Source organism: Myodes glareolus, chromosome 24 (assembly GCF_982192425.1).
Source record: "Myodes glareolus chromosome 24, mMyoGla1.1, whole genome shotgun sequence".
NCBI classification, from domain to species: domain Eukaryota; kingdom Metazoa; phylum Chordata; class Mammalia; order Rodentia; family Cricetidae; genus Myodes; species Myodes glareolus.
In genome coordinates, this window is record NC_142049.1 from 30277143 (window position 1) to 30291183 (window position 14041).

The 14041-nt window shown below is 48.3% G+C and overlaps 1 protein-coding gene across 3 annotated transcripts in view; it reads right to left on the reverse strand.

The window, feature by feature from the left end:
- The window catches only part of Pcsk6 (proprotein convertase subtilisin/kexin type 6), a 181703-nt gene that overhangs the window by 82056 nt on the left and 85606 nt on the right, over window positions 1-14041 (reverse strand). For all 3 annotated transcript variants that reach the window (XM_085682658.2, XM_085682657.2, XM_085682659.2), the window contains exons 7-8: window positions 8190-8362; window positions 1924-2136 (exon numbers count right to left, since the gene is read on the reverse strand). In XM_085682658.2, coding sequence (XP_085538784.1) covers window positions 1924-2136; window positions 8190-8362 — 386 coding nt within the window. The remainder of the gene's footprint in view (window positions 1-1923; window positions 2137-8189; window positions 8363-14041) is intronic.

Here is a 14041-nt window from a genome sequence, read left to right on the forward strand (position 1 = left end):
TCCTGTTTGAAATGCTGCTCACAGTCAATGAACTGACCCTCATCTTTAGTCCCCAAGGGGAGAGGTACATGTTTTAGTTTTCTGATCAACAGTCATGCGCGTCCATGAGGAATTCCTCACTCCTGGTAGATGCTGCAGGAAGGAAGCATGCAGGGAGCGGGGTTTTGACTGACATTAGTGATGTGGGCCTCCTCCTACACACTAGCGCTCACCTGAACTCAAGGCTGTGAGGCACCTGCTGTCTTGAGAGCTTGCTCAGCCCCTTGCAGGACATTTTTGCCTCAAGCAAAAATGAGGCTCCAGTTAAGGGACAAAAATGCTCATCACACTCAAAGCAGAGTTCCAGGACAGCAACTCTGACGCTCGATTTTATCCTTTCCCCTCTCCCAACCGTATCTTTCTTATCCATAAATATTACTCAGAGGAGGGAAAATTCAAGAGAGAAAATTCAAGGAGGGAATTCAAGAGAGATGATGGCACATGCCTGTCACCTCAGCATTTGTGAGGTGAAGTCGAGAAGAACAGGAGTTAACCTCTACTATAGAGTAAGTTCAAACCCAGCCTAGGCTACATAAGACCATCTCAGAAAAAAAGTGTGTGTGTGTGTGTGTGTATGTGTGTGTGTGTGTGTGTGTGTGTGTGTGTATGTGTGAAGGGAATGAAGGTGTTCTGTAGCTCGACGTGTGCATATCAAGCACAATAAGTAAGTAAATAAAGTCACGAGTCCTCCTTCCAGAGCCGAGTGCCATCACCGAGGATGCAGCCCTAGCACAATGCATCCAAAAATGCCAACTTCAACTTGAACCTATTTAGCCAGTAGGCCTTTGCTCGGTTTCAGCTGAAGCATCTGTTTAATAATGCTTCAACGAGTCTGTGCTCAAATGAGGAAGAAGAAGAAATAAGCAGGGCATGGTGCAGTCTCAGCTGCCCATTTCAGGGCTGCATGATGGGAAAGAAAGTCTTAACACCTCTGTGAATCAGTCTGGGCCACTACCAGGCCTGCAGCAGGATGGCAGTGGCTGACCTTCCATGGGCACACAGCAAGCAGAGAACAGGAAGCTTATGTGCGTCCCAGAAAAAAAAAATGTAAAAATAACTTTGAAAATAATTTGTGTCTAAGCAGCAGGAGGAATGGAAAGACACTGGTAAGCGTTAAAATCAAACCATGTCTGGGCAGCTCCACGGGCTCATTTTCAAAATATCTACATACTAACTTAATGACTATGCATTTGAATTCTGCATTAATTTAGACTGGAAACCTCCCCCTTCTCTCTCTCTCTCTTTTTTAATATAGGAAAGTATGTCCAGAAGGATGAAGCATACATTTCCAGCCATATACTTAAACGGTTACCATTTGAAAGATAAATCAGGGGCTGGGAATGTGGCTCGGCGGCGGCGTTCCTGCCTACCGTGGGTTTGAGTACCACAAAGAAGAGTCACAGAAAACCAGCACTTCTGTTCACTGCAGTGAGCAGAGCTGGCAAAAGCTGTGGCTTCCCTTCCAAGCGTCTGGGGCACGTCCCTTGGCAGCAGAGAGGCCTAGAATGCTCGGGTTTCCAGAAGGTTTCAGCATAAAACCAAGAGTTTCTATTTTATGCATCAGGACGGGACTGGTCAACTGGACTCTGGGATGTGACCACAGAATTCCAGAGAGCTAAAAGGAGATGTAACAGGATGAACCCCATTCTTAAGTGACATTTTTAGGTCTCTAAAGTCAGAGAGGGGCTCATTGGCATTTCTGGGCACAGAGGAGTAAGGCATCTTATAAAACAGTAAAGCCTGAAGCCAGCTGCCAAAGCCCTGGGGTTGACCTTAGGTTCAGCTTATCCACAGAGGGATGAGGCTGGGGCCTGAGCTCCAACAACATCTGGCCAAACCTGCCCTTGAGAAAAGGGAGCCCTTGAACCTGAGGAGAGAACTTACAATCTTCCGCTCATAGAAGGCCCCACTGCTGTAGGTGGTGGCCAAGGTGGAGGCGCATTCCTCCAGGTACCAGGGTTTGTGCCCGTTCTCGGTGGTGCTGCTCACAGAGATGGTGTAGATGCTGTTGGTGTACCCATCACAGGAGCAGTGGTCCCCTTCTCTTCCTCCATTCCCAGAGGCCCAGACAAAGATGGAGCCCAGACCCTGGCGGCCCTACATGAAGCAAGAAGAAGAGGAGGGTGTCATCAGCTGTGGTGGGATCCCACGGGGGAGGGTCTGCAATCCCGCCTTCAGCATGTCCCTCCACAGGGCAGTGACGGTGCACTGGAACCACAGAGGGCTGCTGACGGGTTCCATTTGGGTTTCAGTGGCGCCATCTTGCCTGTGATGGCAGCATTAAGATCGGAGACGCGTAAGATCCTCTCGGACACCTCTGTCCTTCACAGGAAACCCCAGACCCCAACGCATGCACCTCCAGTTCACACCACGTCACTAGTTTCCATTGCAGTAGCTGAGGACCAAGGGCACTGAGCATAAGACCAAGAGTAGAGACAGACGATGGCAGAATATGGAACTGTTTCAGTTTTACAGGCCAAAGGAGCTGGCTTCGAGAGGGAAGAGCGGTGATTTTCCTGTAAATACAGTCGCAGAGGTAAGCTTCTCAGAGGTCCAGCTAATTCTTCAAAGAGAGGTGAAGGGTGAGAGGTGAAGGGTGAGGGGTAGGGGTGGAGGGTGAGGGTGGGGGGTGAGATTGTGGCTTCTGTATGTAACTGGTAGATAAGCATAGCCATGCTCCAGGACACTGCTCTGTGCCTACAGATGTTCCATTAGAGTTCCCGGAGGCGGCTGCCATGGACCAAAGTATACGTGCTAAAGCAGTCAAGTCAACCCAGGCTGCTGACTTCACTTGTTCCCTGGGAACGTGAAAGAGAGAAAGCACGTGACAGTGGCAGGCCAGGCAGGTTCCTGCAGCTCTGGTCCACACTACACCCATGGGATCAATGGTTTCTGACCAAACTTCATGTCATCCCAGCTACAAACACTAGTTACTGATTAGCTCATGGAAGACTCGATTGAGTCAGTCTCAACAGCTGGACCCAGAGGGCGCGCCATGAATTGGACTTCCCAGGCTCTTAACAATTGAGAACCCTCCCTTTCAAATGTAGGGAGGGGACTGACCCCGAGTCTGAGCAACTGGTCAATTTAAAGACGACTTTCAAGCAGATTCTACAACCCGGTGCATGATCCCTCCTCAGAGTTCAGGGCTTTTCTTGGGGAAGAGGAGCCACCTGCTCTGGAAACCTGTGACACTCGATTTTGCAGACTTAAGAGACTTCGATTCTAGGCTAAGGCTCCCAACAAAACCCACAGGGAGGTTACTGGTGCCCCCAGCCCTGCTATGTCAGGGCAGCTCCTTCTCTCTGCTTCCTCCATCGCAAGACAGGCTTCTCTGAACGCCCAGGAGCTTTCCACAAAGGTTACCTGTAATTAGCAACAAAGGGTAACTTCTGCAGTTGGAGAGATAGGTCAGCAGTTTAGAGCACTTGTTGCTCTTGCAGGGGACCTGGGTTCTATTTCCAGCACCCACCTGATGGCTCACAACCATCCGTAACTTCAGTTCCAGGGGATCTGATGCCCTCTTCTGACCTCTGCAGGCACCAGACATGCATGTGGTGTATATACATGGATGCAGGAAAAACATTAACACACACACACACACACACACACACACACACAATCAATCTAAAAGACATTCTGAGAAATAGGTTAACTTCTAGAAGAAAGGCACAAACTCAGGAAATGGGTGTGTCTGTGTGAACTGGGCCATGCCCTGGGTCAGGATGCTTCAATCAACAATGGATCACACAGGTGCAGAGAAGCTAGGCGTGTGGAAGGCTTTTGTGCCATCGAAGTGTGAGTAAGAACTCTATTGGGAGGCTCACATCGTGACGAAAGCGCTAATGATGGCTTTCTTGGAGGATGTCCTCATCATTAAGCAGAGCAAGACCATAATTACCTGTTGGAAAAGATTAACCAGAAGCCAGCTTAAATGGACTAAAATCCAAATAAAGAGACATTTAGCCCAGCAGAGCCTGTCTATTCCAGACACGAATCATTCCCGAGATACTGTCATTCTCAACTCCATACCCAATGCAGAACAGTTTATAAAATGTTCTTATTTTGTAAGGTTCAACAATCTTATTATTCTGGGAGTGTAGGGAACAACTTAAAATAATGCTCCCCACTCTTGAATATGTGCACACCGAATCACAAGGGGATCTCGTTACGAACATCTTTGGGTCCAGTGAGTCTGGGGTGGCCTGTCAGTTGTACAGCACTCTAATAGATATGTGAGGTAAACCAATTACAAAAGAGTTTATTTGATTCAGTTTTGTAGGTTCCAGCCCATGACTGGCGGAACCCATTGTTTTAGCCTTTGATGACAATGCCACAATAGAGACCATGGGGATGGGGGTAGGGGAGCCCAGCCCCACAATCTCCTTCAAGGTGTGCTGGCAATGACCAGCCGATCTCCCGCTAGACCCTGCCTCTTCCAGTTCCCCCACCCTCCCGGCAGCACCATGCTCATGGGATTGCAATTCTGCATGCCTAAGAATTCTCAGCCCACACCTTGCCAATCCCAGCCCTTCCCCTGACACCGGGCATTCACTGCCTCACCACTTCCCATAGGCACCGCAGCATCAGCGACCTCCTTTGTGTCTTACTGTGGGTTTCTAGAGAGACAGAGCTCAGGGGGAGGGGGGCAGGGAACACAGCTAGGTTCAGGCTGTGAAGTAAGACCTTGGCTGTCCCTGGAGGTTTTCGGTTCACTTCCCACATTTTGTATCTGGACAGGAGTTGAGACCGGGGTGGGTGGGTGGGGTGTGTGGATGTTCCAACTCCAGCCATGAACTTGCATTTCCATTCAGGAAAGCTACAACTTGAATTCCAAACTGCACTGGTATCCTCCCTTGGGGGGCTGGCTGTTAGGAACACCCTCCCCAGGGCAGGAGAACCCCAGTCATCTGGACGAGGCCAGCTGTTCTTTATCTCAGTGTTTAATCCCCTTTCTGAGTGAACACTCGGGCGAGGAGTGTGGCATTAAATAGATCCCAATGCCCAATGATGGCTTCTAAAGGCCTCTGCCACCCTGCCACATCATCTACTCAAGAAGAAGCCACCATTTTACAGAAAAAGATAATAGATCACAAATGGGGTGGCACGGAGGAGTAGCAGATGGGGAGATGGACTTTGGTTGGACGCCATCACATTTCCGGAGGATTCTTCCTGGCATCTCTAGATAGCTGCCATTTAAGGGGCTTGTCTAACACACTTTACTTCAGATGACTAAAATTTAAATGGTCTCTGTATTTTAAGAAAACATGACAAGAAGTGGGGGGTTGTTACCCCGACAACCTGATGAGCTGCAATCTCTTCTTTGCAGCTCCACCTTGACTAAGTTCCATATACAAACCCAAGCACGCTGCAAGTGACCCCGTGAAAACCGGCATCTCCCCTCCTGGATGCAGAGCTCCAAGCCACATCTTTAGAAAGCGTCTCGTAGAAATGCCAGCTGTTTGGCATTAACACCATTCCTACTGATGCCTTTGGTGCAGCAAATGCGACCTCCGACTGCAGTCAGCCTCTCTGAAAGCGGCAGCTCAGCTTAACTCCTAGGATGTTTCACTTGTCATTGAGTCTGAGATCTGAGTGATCTAATGGTGGGAGGGGACTGAGTCATGGAAACAAGTGATTTATTTATTCAGCAATCCCTGGCAGGGCGGCGGCTCACTCGGTCATGCCTGCGTCTGCCAGGACTCCCCTAGCTCAGCACGTGGCCCAGCACACGGCCCAGCACATGGCTGGGCTCAGGTGCTCAGCAGAATAATGGAAGCTGCCCCTGCGTCCTGCTGGAGTAGCAGAGTGGAACGGTCCATGTTCTGAGCCTGAGCATGGGTCTTACACAGTCTGTCTGTCTGTCTGTCTGTATGCTGCCTCCTTTACTTTTCTTCCTCTAATTGTTGAACACCACCCTGTTTCTGATTGCTGATTTCTCAGGCACTGTGGCCCTGGGTGGCATGGTGCAAGGGCACTGAATAAGGATGGCATCCCTCGTGCTGTGGGGGTGTGCACACTAGGTGTGCCTGACAGGAGGTGAAGACATAGCACACCCTTTAACTGAGAAGTGTCGAGAAATGAAGGTGCTCCAGGGATCCAGTGTGGCCGGAGTTGGCACGGCAGGATGTCCTCTGGCAAAACTCTTGTTGCCACAGAAAAGATAACACACAGCGACCAACTCAACACATCCAAGAAAAAAATCAAGTGGCAATCAGAAAGAGAGTCCTGAGCAGAGTTTAAAGAAGAGGGCTGGGAAACCGGTCTAGTTAGTAAAATACTTGCCACTCAAGCAAGAGGACCCAAGTGTGATGGCCAGAAACCACTTGTAAAAAGAAAGAAAGAAGAAAGAAAAAGCTGGTGAATGACCCACACAACCCCAACGCTGGGAGATAGAGACAGGCTTGCTGGCCAGCCAGACTAGCCAATCAGTGAGCTCCAAGTTCAGTGCACCTAATGAGAAACTGTATCTCAAAAAAATAATGTGGTGGTACATGTCTTTAATCCCAGCCCTTGGGAGGCATAGTAGATCTCTGTGAGTTTGAGGGCGGCTTGGTCAACATAATGAGACCCCAGTCAATCAAGGGTGATAGGGTAAGACCCCGACTCAAAGATAAAGAAATAGGGCTGGAGAGATGGCTCAGGAGTTAAGAGCACTTTCTGCTCTTGCAGAGGACCCAGGTTCAGTTTCCAGCACCCACACCGAGGCTTACAACTGTCTATAACTCCAGATCCATGGGATCCAATGCCTTCTTCTGGTCTCTGTGGCACTAGGTATGCACATGGTGCGTATACACACACACACACACACACACACACACACACACACACACTTGCAGGCAAAAAACACACTTAAAATAAAAATAAAATCTTTAAACAAAAGAAATAAATAAAGTGAAGAACACTTGAAGAAGAAATTAGATGTTGACCTCTGGCACACATGTGCACACGCACTCACACACACAGAGGGTGGGGGATTGTTCCTCTAGGGCAAGACTGCAGGGGAGAGGGTAGACATACAGAGACAGAAAATCTGTCTGCAGTATAAACTTTTGAGTGTTTTTAGTTTTGCTTTGAGACAGGATTTCTCTGTGTAGCTCCAGCTATCCTCAAACTCACTCTGTAGACTAGGCTCGCCTCGAACTCACAGAGATCCACTTGCCTCTACCTCCTAAGTGCTGGGATTAAAGGCATACACTGCCATGACTGGCTCTTTTTGATGTATTTTTTTTAACTATTCACTGCATCTGAATTACTGTGTATGGGTTACAATATAATAAAAAAACTTTTAAAAATGTTTTAAGTCATATAAATACAAATAATGAAATAGGCTCAATCCTGCGCCCTTGCTTTTCTGTTTTCCACAGGAATCAGAAACGCCTGGGTTTCTTCACAGACCCTGCCTCACATCCCACCCCTGCCAGCATTCATTTAGCCACACCTATGCTGTGGTCTGGGGCTTATGGGGCCACCCAGGGCCTCCTGGGTGCTGACCATAACTGCGTCTGACTATTCCAAGAAACTGACCTCACCTGGAAATCTGTCTCACCACCTGGCTTGGAAAACCTGGTTCATCTCCTGCTAGCTCTTCCCAAACTCAATTCTCCTGAGTCCCCTGTCCCGCCAGCTCTCCACACTGACAATGGGTGAGGCCCAGAGGGTAGGCCTCTGGGGCCGAGCCTACCATCCTCCCAGTTGAGGAGGTAGTCAGTTTCTTAGATGTTCCTCATGTTTGCCTCTGCAACTGTAACTGTGTTGGGCTGTGTAGTACTAAGGGTGTGGGTATCTAGGTGACAACTCTCTGCTGCCATGAGGCTTTGGATTAGCCACACCCCATGGTAGATGGAAAGTTCCACTCTACTTAGTTCACCTCCATAGTTCAAGGAGCAGGCCGGGAGATCTGACTGTGCTGCCTCCCACCACCTACACACGTCTCTCCTGACTCCAGTGGAGCAGCCATGGATGGGGCATGGTAGGCTGGCTCTCCCAGGACCAGCGGGGGCAGCCCAGAGCCCTTCATTCTGGCACTGCAGGGCTTTCCTGCCAGTCTTGTTTCAGGCCACGGCTGATGTCACTCTGATATTTAAATGGTGAAGATGTTCAGTCACCCCCACCCTGGGTCCTCCCCTGTAGTCCTAGGTTACTCACACCTTTTTAATGCCATACTCGAAAGCCTGTTTAGCCAGACGGCCGGGCCCGTCCACTGTCTTCCCGTCGTCATCTGGCCCCCAGCTGGCGCTGTAAATATCAATGTAGTTGGGTCTGATGCCCAGGGACTTGGCCTCAACCACATCAGTCACATCACCGTCCAGCATCCGGATGCCTGCAAGCAGAAGGGGAGGCTCACTGTCAGCGCTGGGGAGTCTGAGCAAGGGACCAGTGAAGAACCACGGGGACCAGGAAGACTGCAAGGGCTGGGAGCCTCAGGAAGCTTATCTCAGGACACCATGCCACTAGGTTCCCAGGAGGTGTTTGTAGTTGCTAGTTTTATGCCATTTTGAAACAAGCTATTGTCATTTTGGAAGAGGAAACCTCAACTGAGAGAATGCCCCCACCAGACTGGCCTAGGTGGGGCATTTTCTTGCTTGATGTCTGATATGGGAGAATCCAGCCCACTGCTAGAGATGCCACCCCTGGGCAGGTGATCCTAGGAGGTACAAGAAAGCAGGTTAACAAGCCATCGATGAGCAAGCCAGTAATCAATGCCTCTCCAAGGACTCTGCATAAGTTCCTGCCTCCAGGTTCCTGCCCTGCTTGAGTTCCTTCCCTAATTCCCTCAGTGATGGGTACACCTGAGAAATAAACCCCTTCCTCCCCGTGGTGCTTTTGGTTATGGTATTTTAATGACCATCATACTTGGAGCGTTTCTATTCAAACTAGTCCCTATACACTCTGGTCTGAGGCTAGAAGGGCCCATCTGGTCTGAACTGGTTTGGGGTACCTATGCAATCAGACAAAACTATTCCTTAAGTGAACGGTCAGGGAGAATTTTCTATTCAACATCCTATACATATGCATAATCAGGGGCACATATGATGAGTGCACAGAGAGAAAAGGCCTGGGTAAAGGAAGCCTGCCAATCCAAATAGAGAACCCCCCACTATACCCTCAGTAAGCAACTCTTCCTTCTCTTGAATCCCATAAAAGGCAGCCCGGAACAATAATCAGAACCCCTGAATACCCCCACTCATGTGGCCCATTGTCGGTCTCCATACCGTATAGCTTTCCTTTGGAACATGGGATTTTAGTTCATTCTTGAAGGAGAAGCCGAGAAACCACTGGTCCAGATTCCAGCCACCAGTAACACCTCCCTGAGCATCTCCAGAGCCTCCTGGGCCCGGCTCTATGTGTGCAACGGCCCTGCCTTTCACGGAAACGTTCTCCGTCTTAGAGCTACTTAAGACGTAACAGGAAAGCCCAGCTTACACTCTTCGATGGAAGCTTAGTAAACGGAAATGACCAAGGATGGCACTTTGCTCACTTTTCTTTTAATATTTATCTTCACCTGAGACATACTTTCATCCCAAATCTTCTCCTTTTTAAGAAACTGAACTTCAAGTGAAGCGCTCCCCTGTGTGGTTATGGCTGTTTTCAAAGCATGGCTATGAACGGCCTTGCACTCTGGCCCTACCCACGTCAGGCCCAGGAAGTCCTTCCTCTGCAGCTGACCTCATCGTGGAAGGGGTCTGTACCTCTCCTGTACTGGACCTCCACAGGAATCTTCAAGAACTGAAATTCTGTTCTTCAACTATAATAGACATTCATTCATAGAGAGATGAGTCATCTCTGTGTCCATTGTTCTGTACCCACAGACTCAACCCAAAACACATCTGAAAAACACCTGGGAACACCCCCCAAAAAAGCCCAACTGTTTTCTGTATTATCCTGGGATAGACTTTTTTGTGTCACTATTTCCTCAATAATAAACAATGATACACAGTATTAATGCTGTATTATATATTATGCATAATCTAGAGATGATTTCACATACACAGCAGGATGTGAGCAGGCTCTATGCAAATGCTACACCATTTCATATAAAGGACTTTAGCCCAAGCACTTTGGCATCTCTATGGGCTCTGGACCTAGTCCCTGGGGGTCTATTGTGGTATTTCACCCTGGGATCAGGAGATGGTCCCCAACACAAGCAGGAGCAGTCGCAGAAGCAGAGGTCCCAGAGACAAGTACCTCATGAGAATTAAACCCCAGGGTCCCACTTCATTGTACTCATGGGCATCCTCATGTAACCCTGCTTCCACTTAGCTGCTGAGCTCACAACCTTAATATATGCCTCCATATATTTTTTTTTTTGCCTTGTATCTTCTTGCTTAGTAGCACACGAGTTACAAATAAGTAGATATACTTCATCATTCAGCAAAGTGTGACTTCCTTCCCTGTGTGGAATCGGAAGATTCAGAATCCTTCTCTTTAACCAGTTTTTAAGGCTCAGGTTCCTCTATGGTTTTCTCTATACCATCTGCCCCAAAGTTCCGTGCCATAAGCAAGAGAGTCAATGCAGGCATCGCTATGGAGGAATCTTGGGAGGCTCTATAATGTAATTAGAAACACAATAGGGCAGGAGGGCTGCTCTGGGGTACAGTAGCCCAGCCTTATACTTAAGTATAAGGTTTAACTGCAAACACCTGCTCTGAAGGTGTGGGATTTCTCTGCAAAATCAGTGTCAGAGAGATTTACTGAAAATATAATGATGATGATGATGATGATGATGATGATGATAGTAATAATAATACAATAATCTCAGAAGTCTAAGGGTAGTGCCCAGAGCCATGTGAGGAGTCAGCCGGGGTGCACAGACCACAGTGGAAATCAGAATGTACTCAGAGGAAGAGCCTGTCCATTAAGGTTTGATGGTCCCCCAAAAAGGCAGCAGGGATGGATGTCGGCTTAGCGGCACCTGTCTTCTCTGGCTCTCCATCCACTTCCTTCCACTTCCTGTCACCCTGCCACCTGAAACACCATGGCTAGGGACTTAGACACTACCACCCAGGTCACCTGCTTCTGGTAGAGGGAGACCCTCACTGCAGCAGGCCCCCCACTGGCTAGCAGACACAAGGGTGTGTCATGGGTGGGACCCCTGCTCTGGCTGCCAACTGTGACCAGATAGGGACCCTGGAAGTTCTCTCATGGTACTTGGCTTTCTGTCTAAGGCCATATAGGAAGTCATCTGCACTATGGGCTGCCAAATGAAGGGAAAAGGACCTGGGACATTTAATGTGCTTGACTCCACTGAATCTCAGTTTTCCTATCTGTGAAAATGGGCATTATTTCAATAACTAGTTACTTCCTTCCCCATTTTCTGAAGATATAGCATACGGTTGATATCTATGAAGAGGGACATTTGCACACCTGCTAGCTCTAAAGCCTAAGGAAATGACAGATCCTACGCAATGCAAGCAAGAGGGTGAGACTCAAGGGGGGCGGGTCCTACACACATTTACTTTTTCTCACCCTGCTACTTGAATGAGATTACTTGGAACTTTGAGTCACTCATTCCCCTATCTTTTAAACATTATGGTTTCATGCTTGCGCATTTATTTAAATAGCATTGTACTTACTTTTGCCTGTCTTGGGAATTAATTTCTTGCTGAATATATAGATCATAAAGTTTTACATCTTGCCTTCTATATATTGTTTTTTTAAATTCCAGAGATTGAACCCAGGAAACCTTGTGTGTGAAAAGCATTCTATCACTAAAGCCTTGCCCCCTAACTACACAGGTTCTTGATTTAAATAACGCTAAATGCTTATTTTCCTTTGAAATTCTTAGTCATAAGGAAGCCTGAGTCTCCTCTGGGCTTGTGGGCATCTATTGTAAGGTTCCTTATATCAGTCCCTCTCAACAGCCACCCCAGCCAGGCACACGTGCATTGTGACACTGGCTCATTATATTTTCTCCTTTTGGGGTTCTGGGTAGAAGAACTGAGAGGGCTACAAGGTACCATCCTTCCCCAGGCTCTATTCTGCATGCCCAACACTGCTTAGCTCCATGGCTGTTTTGGAGATGCTGGGCCCAGGGAGTCAGCTCCTTCAGCCAGTGCTGGAATTAGCATTCGACAAAGGCAGAGCAGCTCAGAGTGGGGCGACAGCCATGGTCATCTTAGATCTGTGTGACCTTGGGCATGGACTCAGCCTCTCTGAATCCCCACTGTCTACAGTGTTTACCACTGAGAGGACTGATGATGACACGAACTGAAGCCCTTGACTTTGGTACCAGAGCATCCTTGAAGAGTTCATGCTGGGAGCTCAATCCCAGTGTCGTGACACAGAGAAGTTGTGGTGAGGTTCCCAAGTGGGGATTGAATCCTGCTCATGGAACCCTGCTTAGTTCTCAAGAGAGGGGACTAACACTGAATTGTTCTCTGGCTTCTATGTCATTCTGAGGTCTCTTTCTCTTGCAAATGCTCCTGGGGGGATTCCTTTGCCACCAGCCATGTTATTAATGTAGCCCAGGGAAACCCCACCAGAGTCGGCACTATGCTGGCTCAACTGCAAGCCTCCAAAACCGAGAGCTGGAGAAGACCTGTGTGTGAGTTACTTAGCCTCAGATATTTTGTCATAGCAATGGAAAGTAGACCGTTATGTCCTGGTTCTTAGTGGGGCTATAGAAACAGGACAGTATTCCCTCTGCCTTTAAGGTTCAGCAGCAGACTCCTAGGGCAAGAGAGCTAGCTGGTCACAGGGGTGGTGGCCAAAGCCAGTTCTGTGGTTTTAGTGCCGAAAATGGAACCTGCTATTCTAAGGTTTTTCATACCGGTTATAGATGCTGAGTTGCCGATTTCTAAATGAGAAGAATGGAATACCAGGAGACATCCAAAAATATACACACGCACACAGGCAGAGTGAACCCCATCAGCTCTCACAATGCTCTCCATCCTGAAGGGGGCTGACTGGCATGTGAGAAGTTAAGTGTTGAGCACTGAGATTTTAACAGCGCATCTATTTCCCCCAGCACTGACAGTTGCCAACAGAGAAAGGTAAATATTTTCAGTAGAAACCTGCTGTTCCAACATTAGCTTCAAATGTGAATGGCTCCCTGCAAATGCCAAGGAGAGGAGGAAAAAAAAAAACCAGTCATTATTTCTCTAATGAAAAAAAGAAAGGCCCATTTACTATAAATTGCTGGAGATAAAAATAGTCTGGACAGATCATTTGGATGGCAAACTAACTCCTGTTGTTAGCTTGTGCTGGGCTGCTTTCCTGTGGGCAAGGTCAGAACACAGGACAACAAGTAAAGACAGTTGACCCCTCTGCTCTGATGGCGGAGTCTGTGGGTTCCAGGTAGAGGAGTAGACAGATAAGGTGGTTGAGCCTGGTGACTTCGCGTGTGAGTGGAACAGGAGACTGCTAACGGAAGTCAATCTCCACAAGATGATTCCAGGGACCCCTACAAGTCCATCCTGGGGAGAACTGGGCAGGCTCCCCCAATCCTGGGGAGCACTGGGTAGGCTCGCCTCCTTTCAGTAACGCACCCAGTCCCATTGTTTAAATGCCCTGAGAGAACCTGGCTGAAACCAATGATCTTAGAAGTCTCTTCGTACAAGATAGATGAAAACACCAGTTTTCTCATAGTGATCCATCCTTCCTCCCTGTTTCTGATTTATGTCGTGATTTTCTGCAATCACGTGTGAAGCAAGGCAAACATGGCGACATGCAGCTGACCCTATTGAAGAACACATGATGTAGCTGAAAACTACTTTCTGAGGGAGCTCAGCACGAGAAGGAAGAAAAAGAACACATACACACATGCACACATGCACACACACAGGCTCTGGTCCCATAGGAGAAGTCAGCCATATTGCCTGCCTGCCTGTTAATGTCTGGAGGAAGGCAGGGGGGGCTGCCATGCTGGGGCCACTGTTGTTTATTGAGCAGTAATGTGTTTTGCCTTTAGCAAACGAGTGGCAACGCAGGAACGATGAACAGCAGCCAGGAAAATGAGATTGTAGCTTCCCGGGTGTGACAAATGGCCCTCCTCAACACA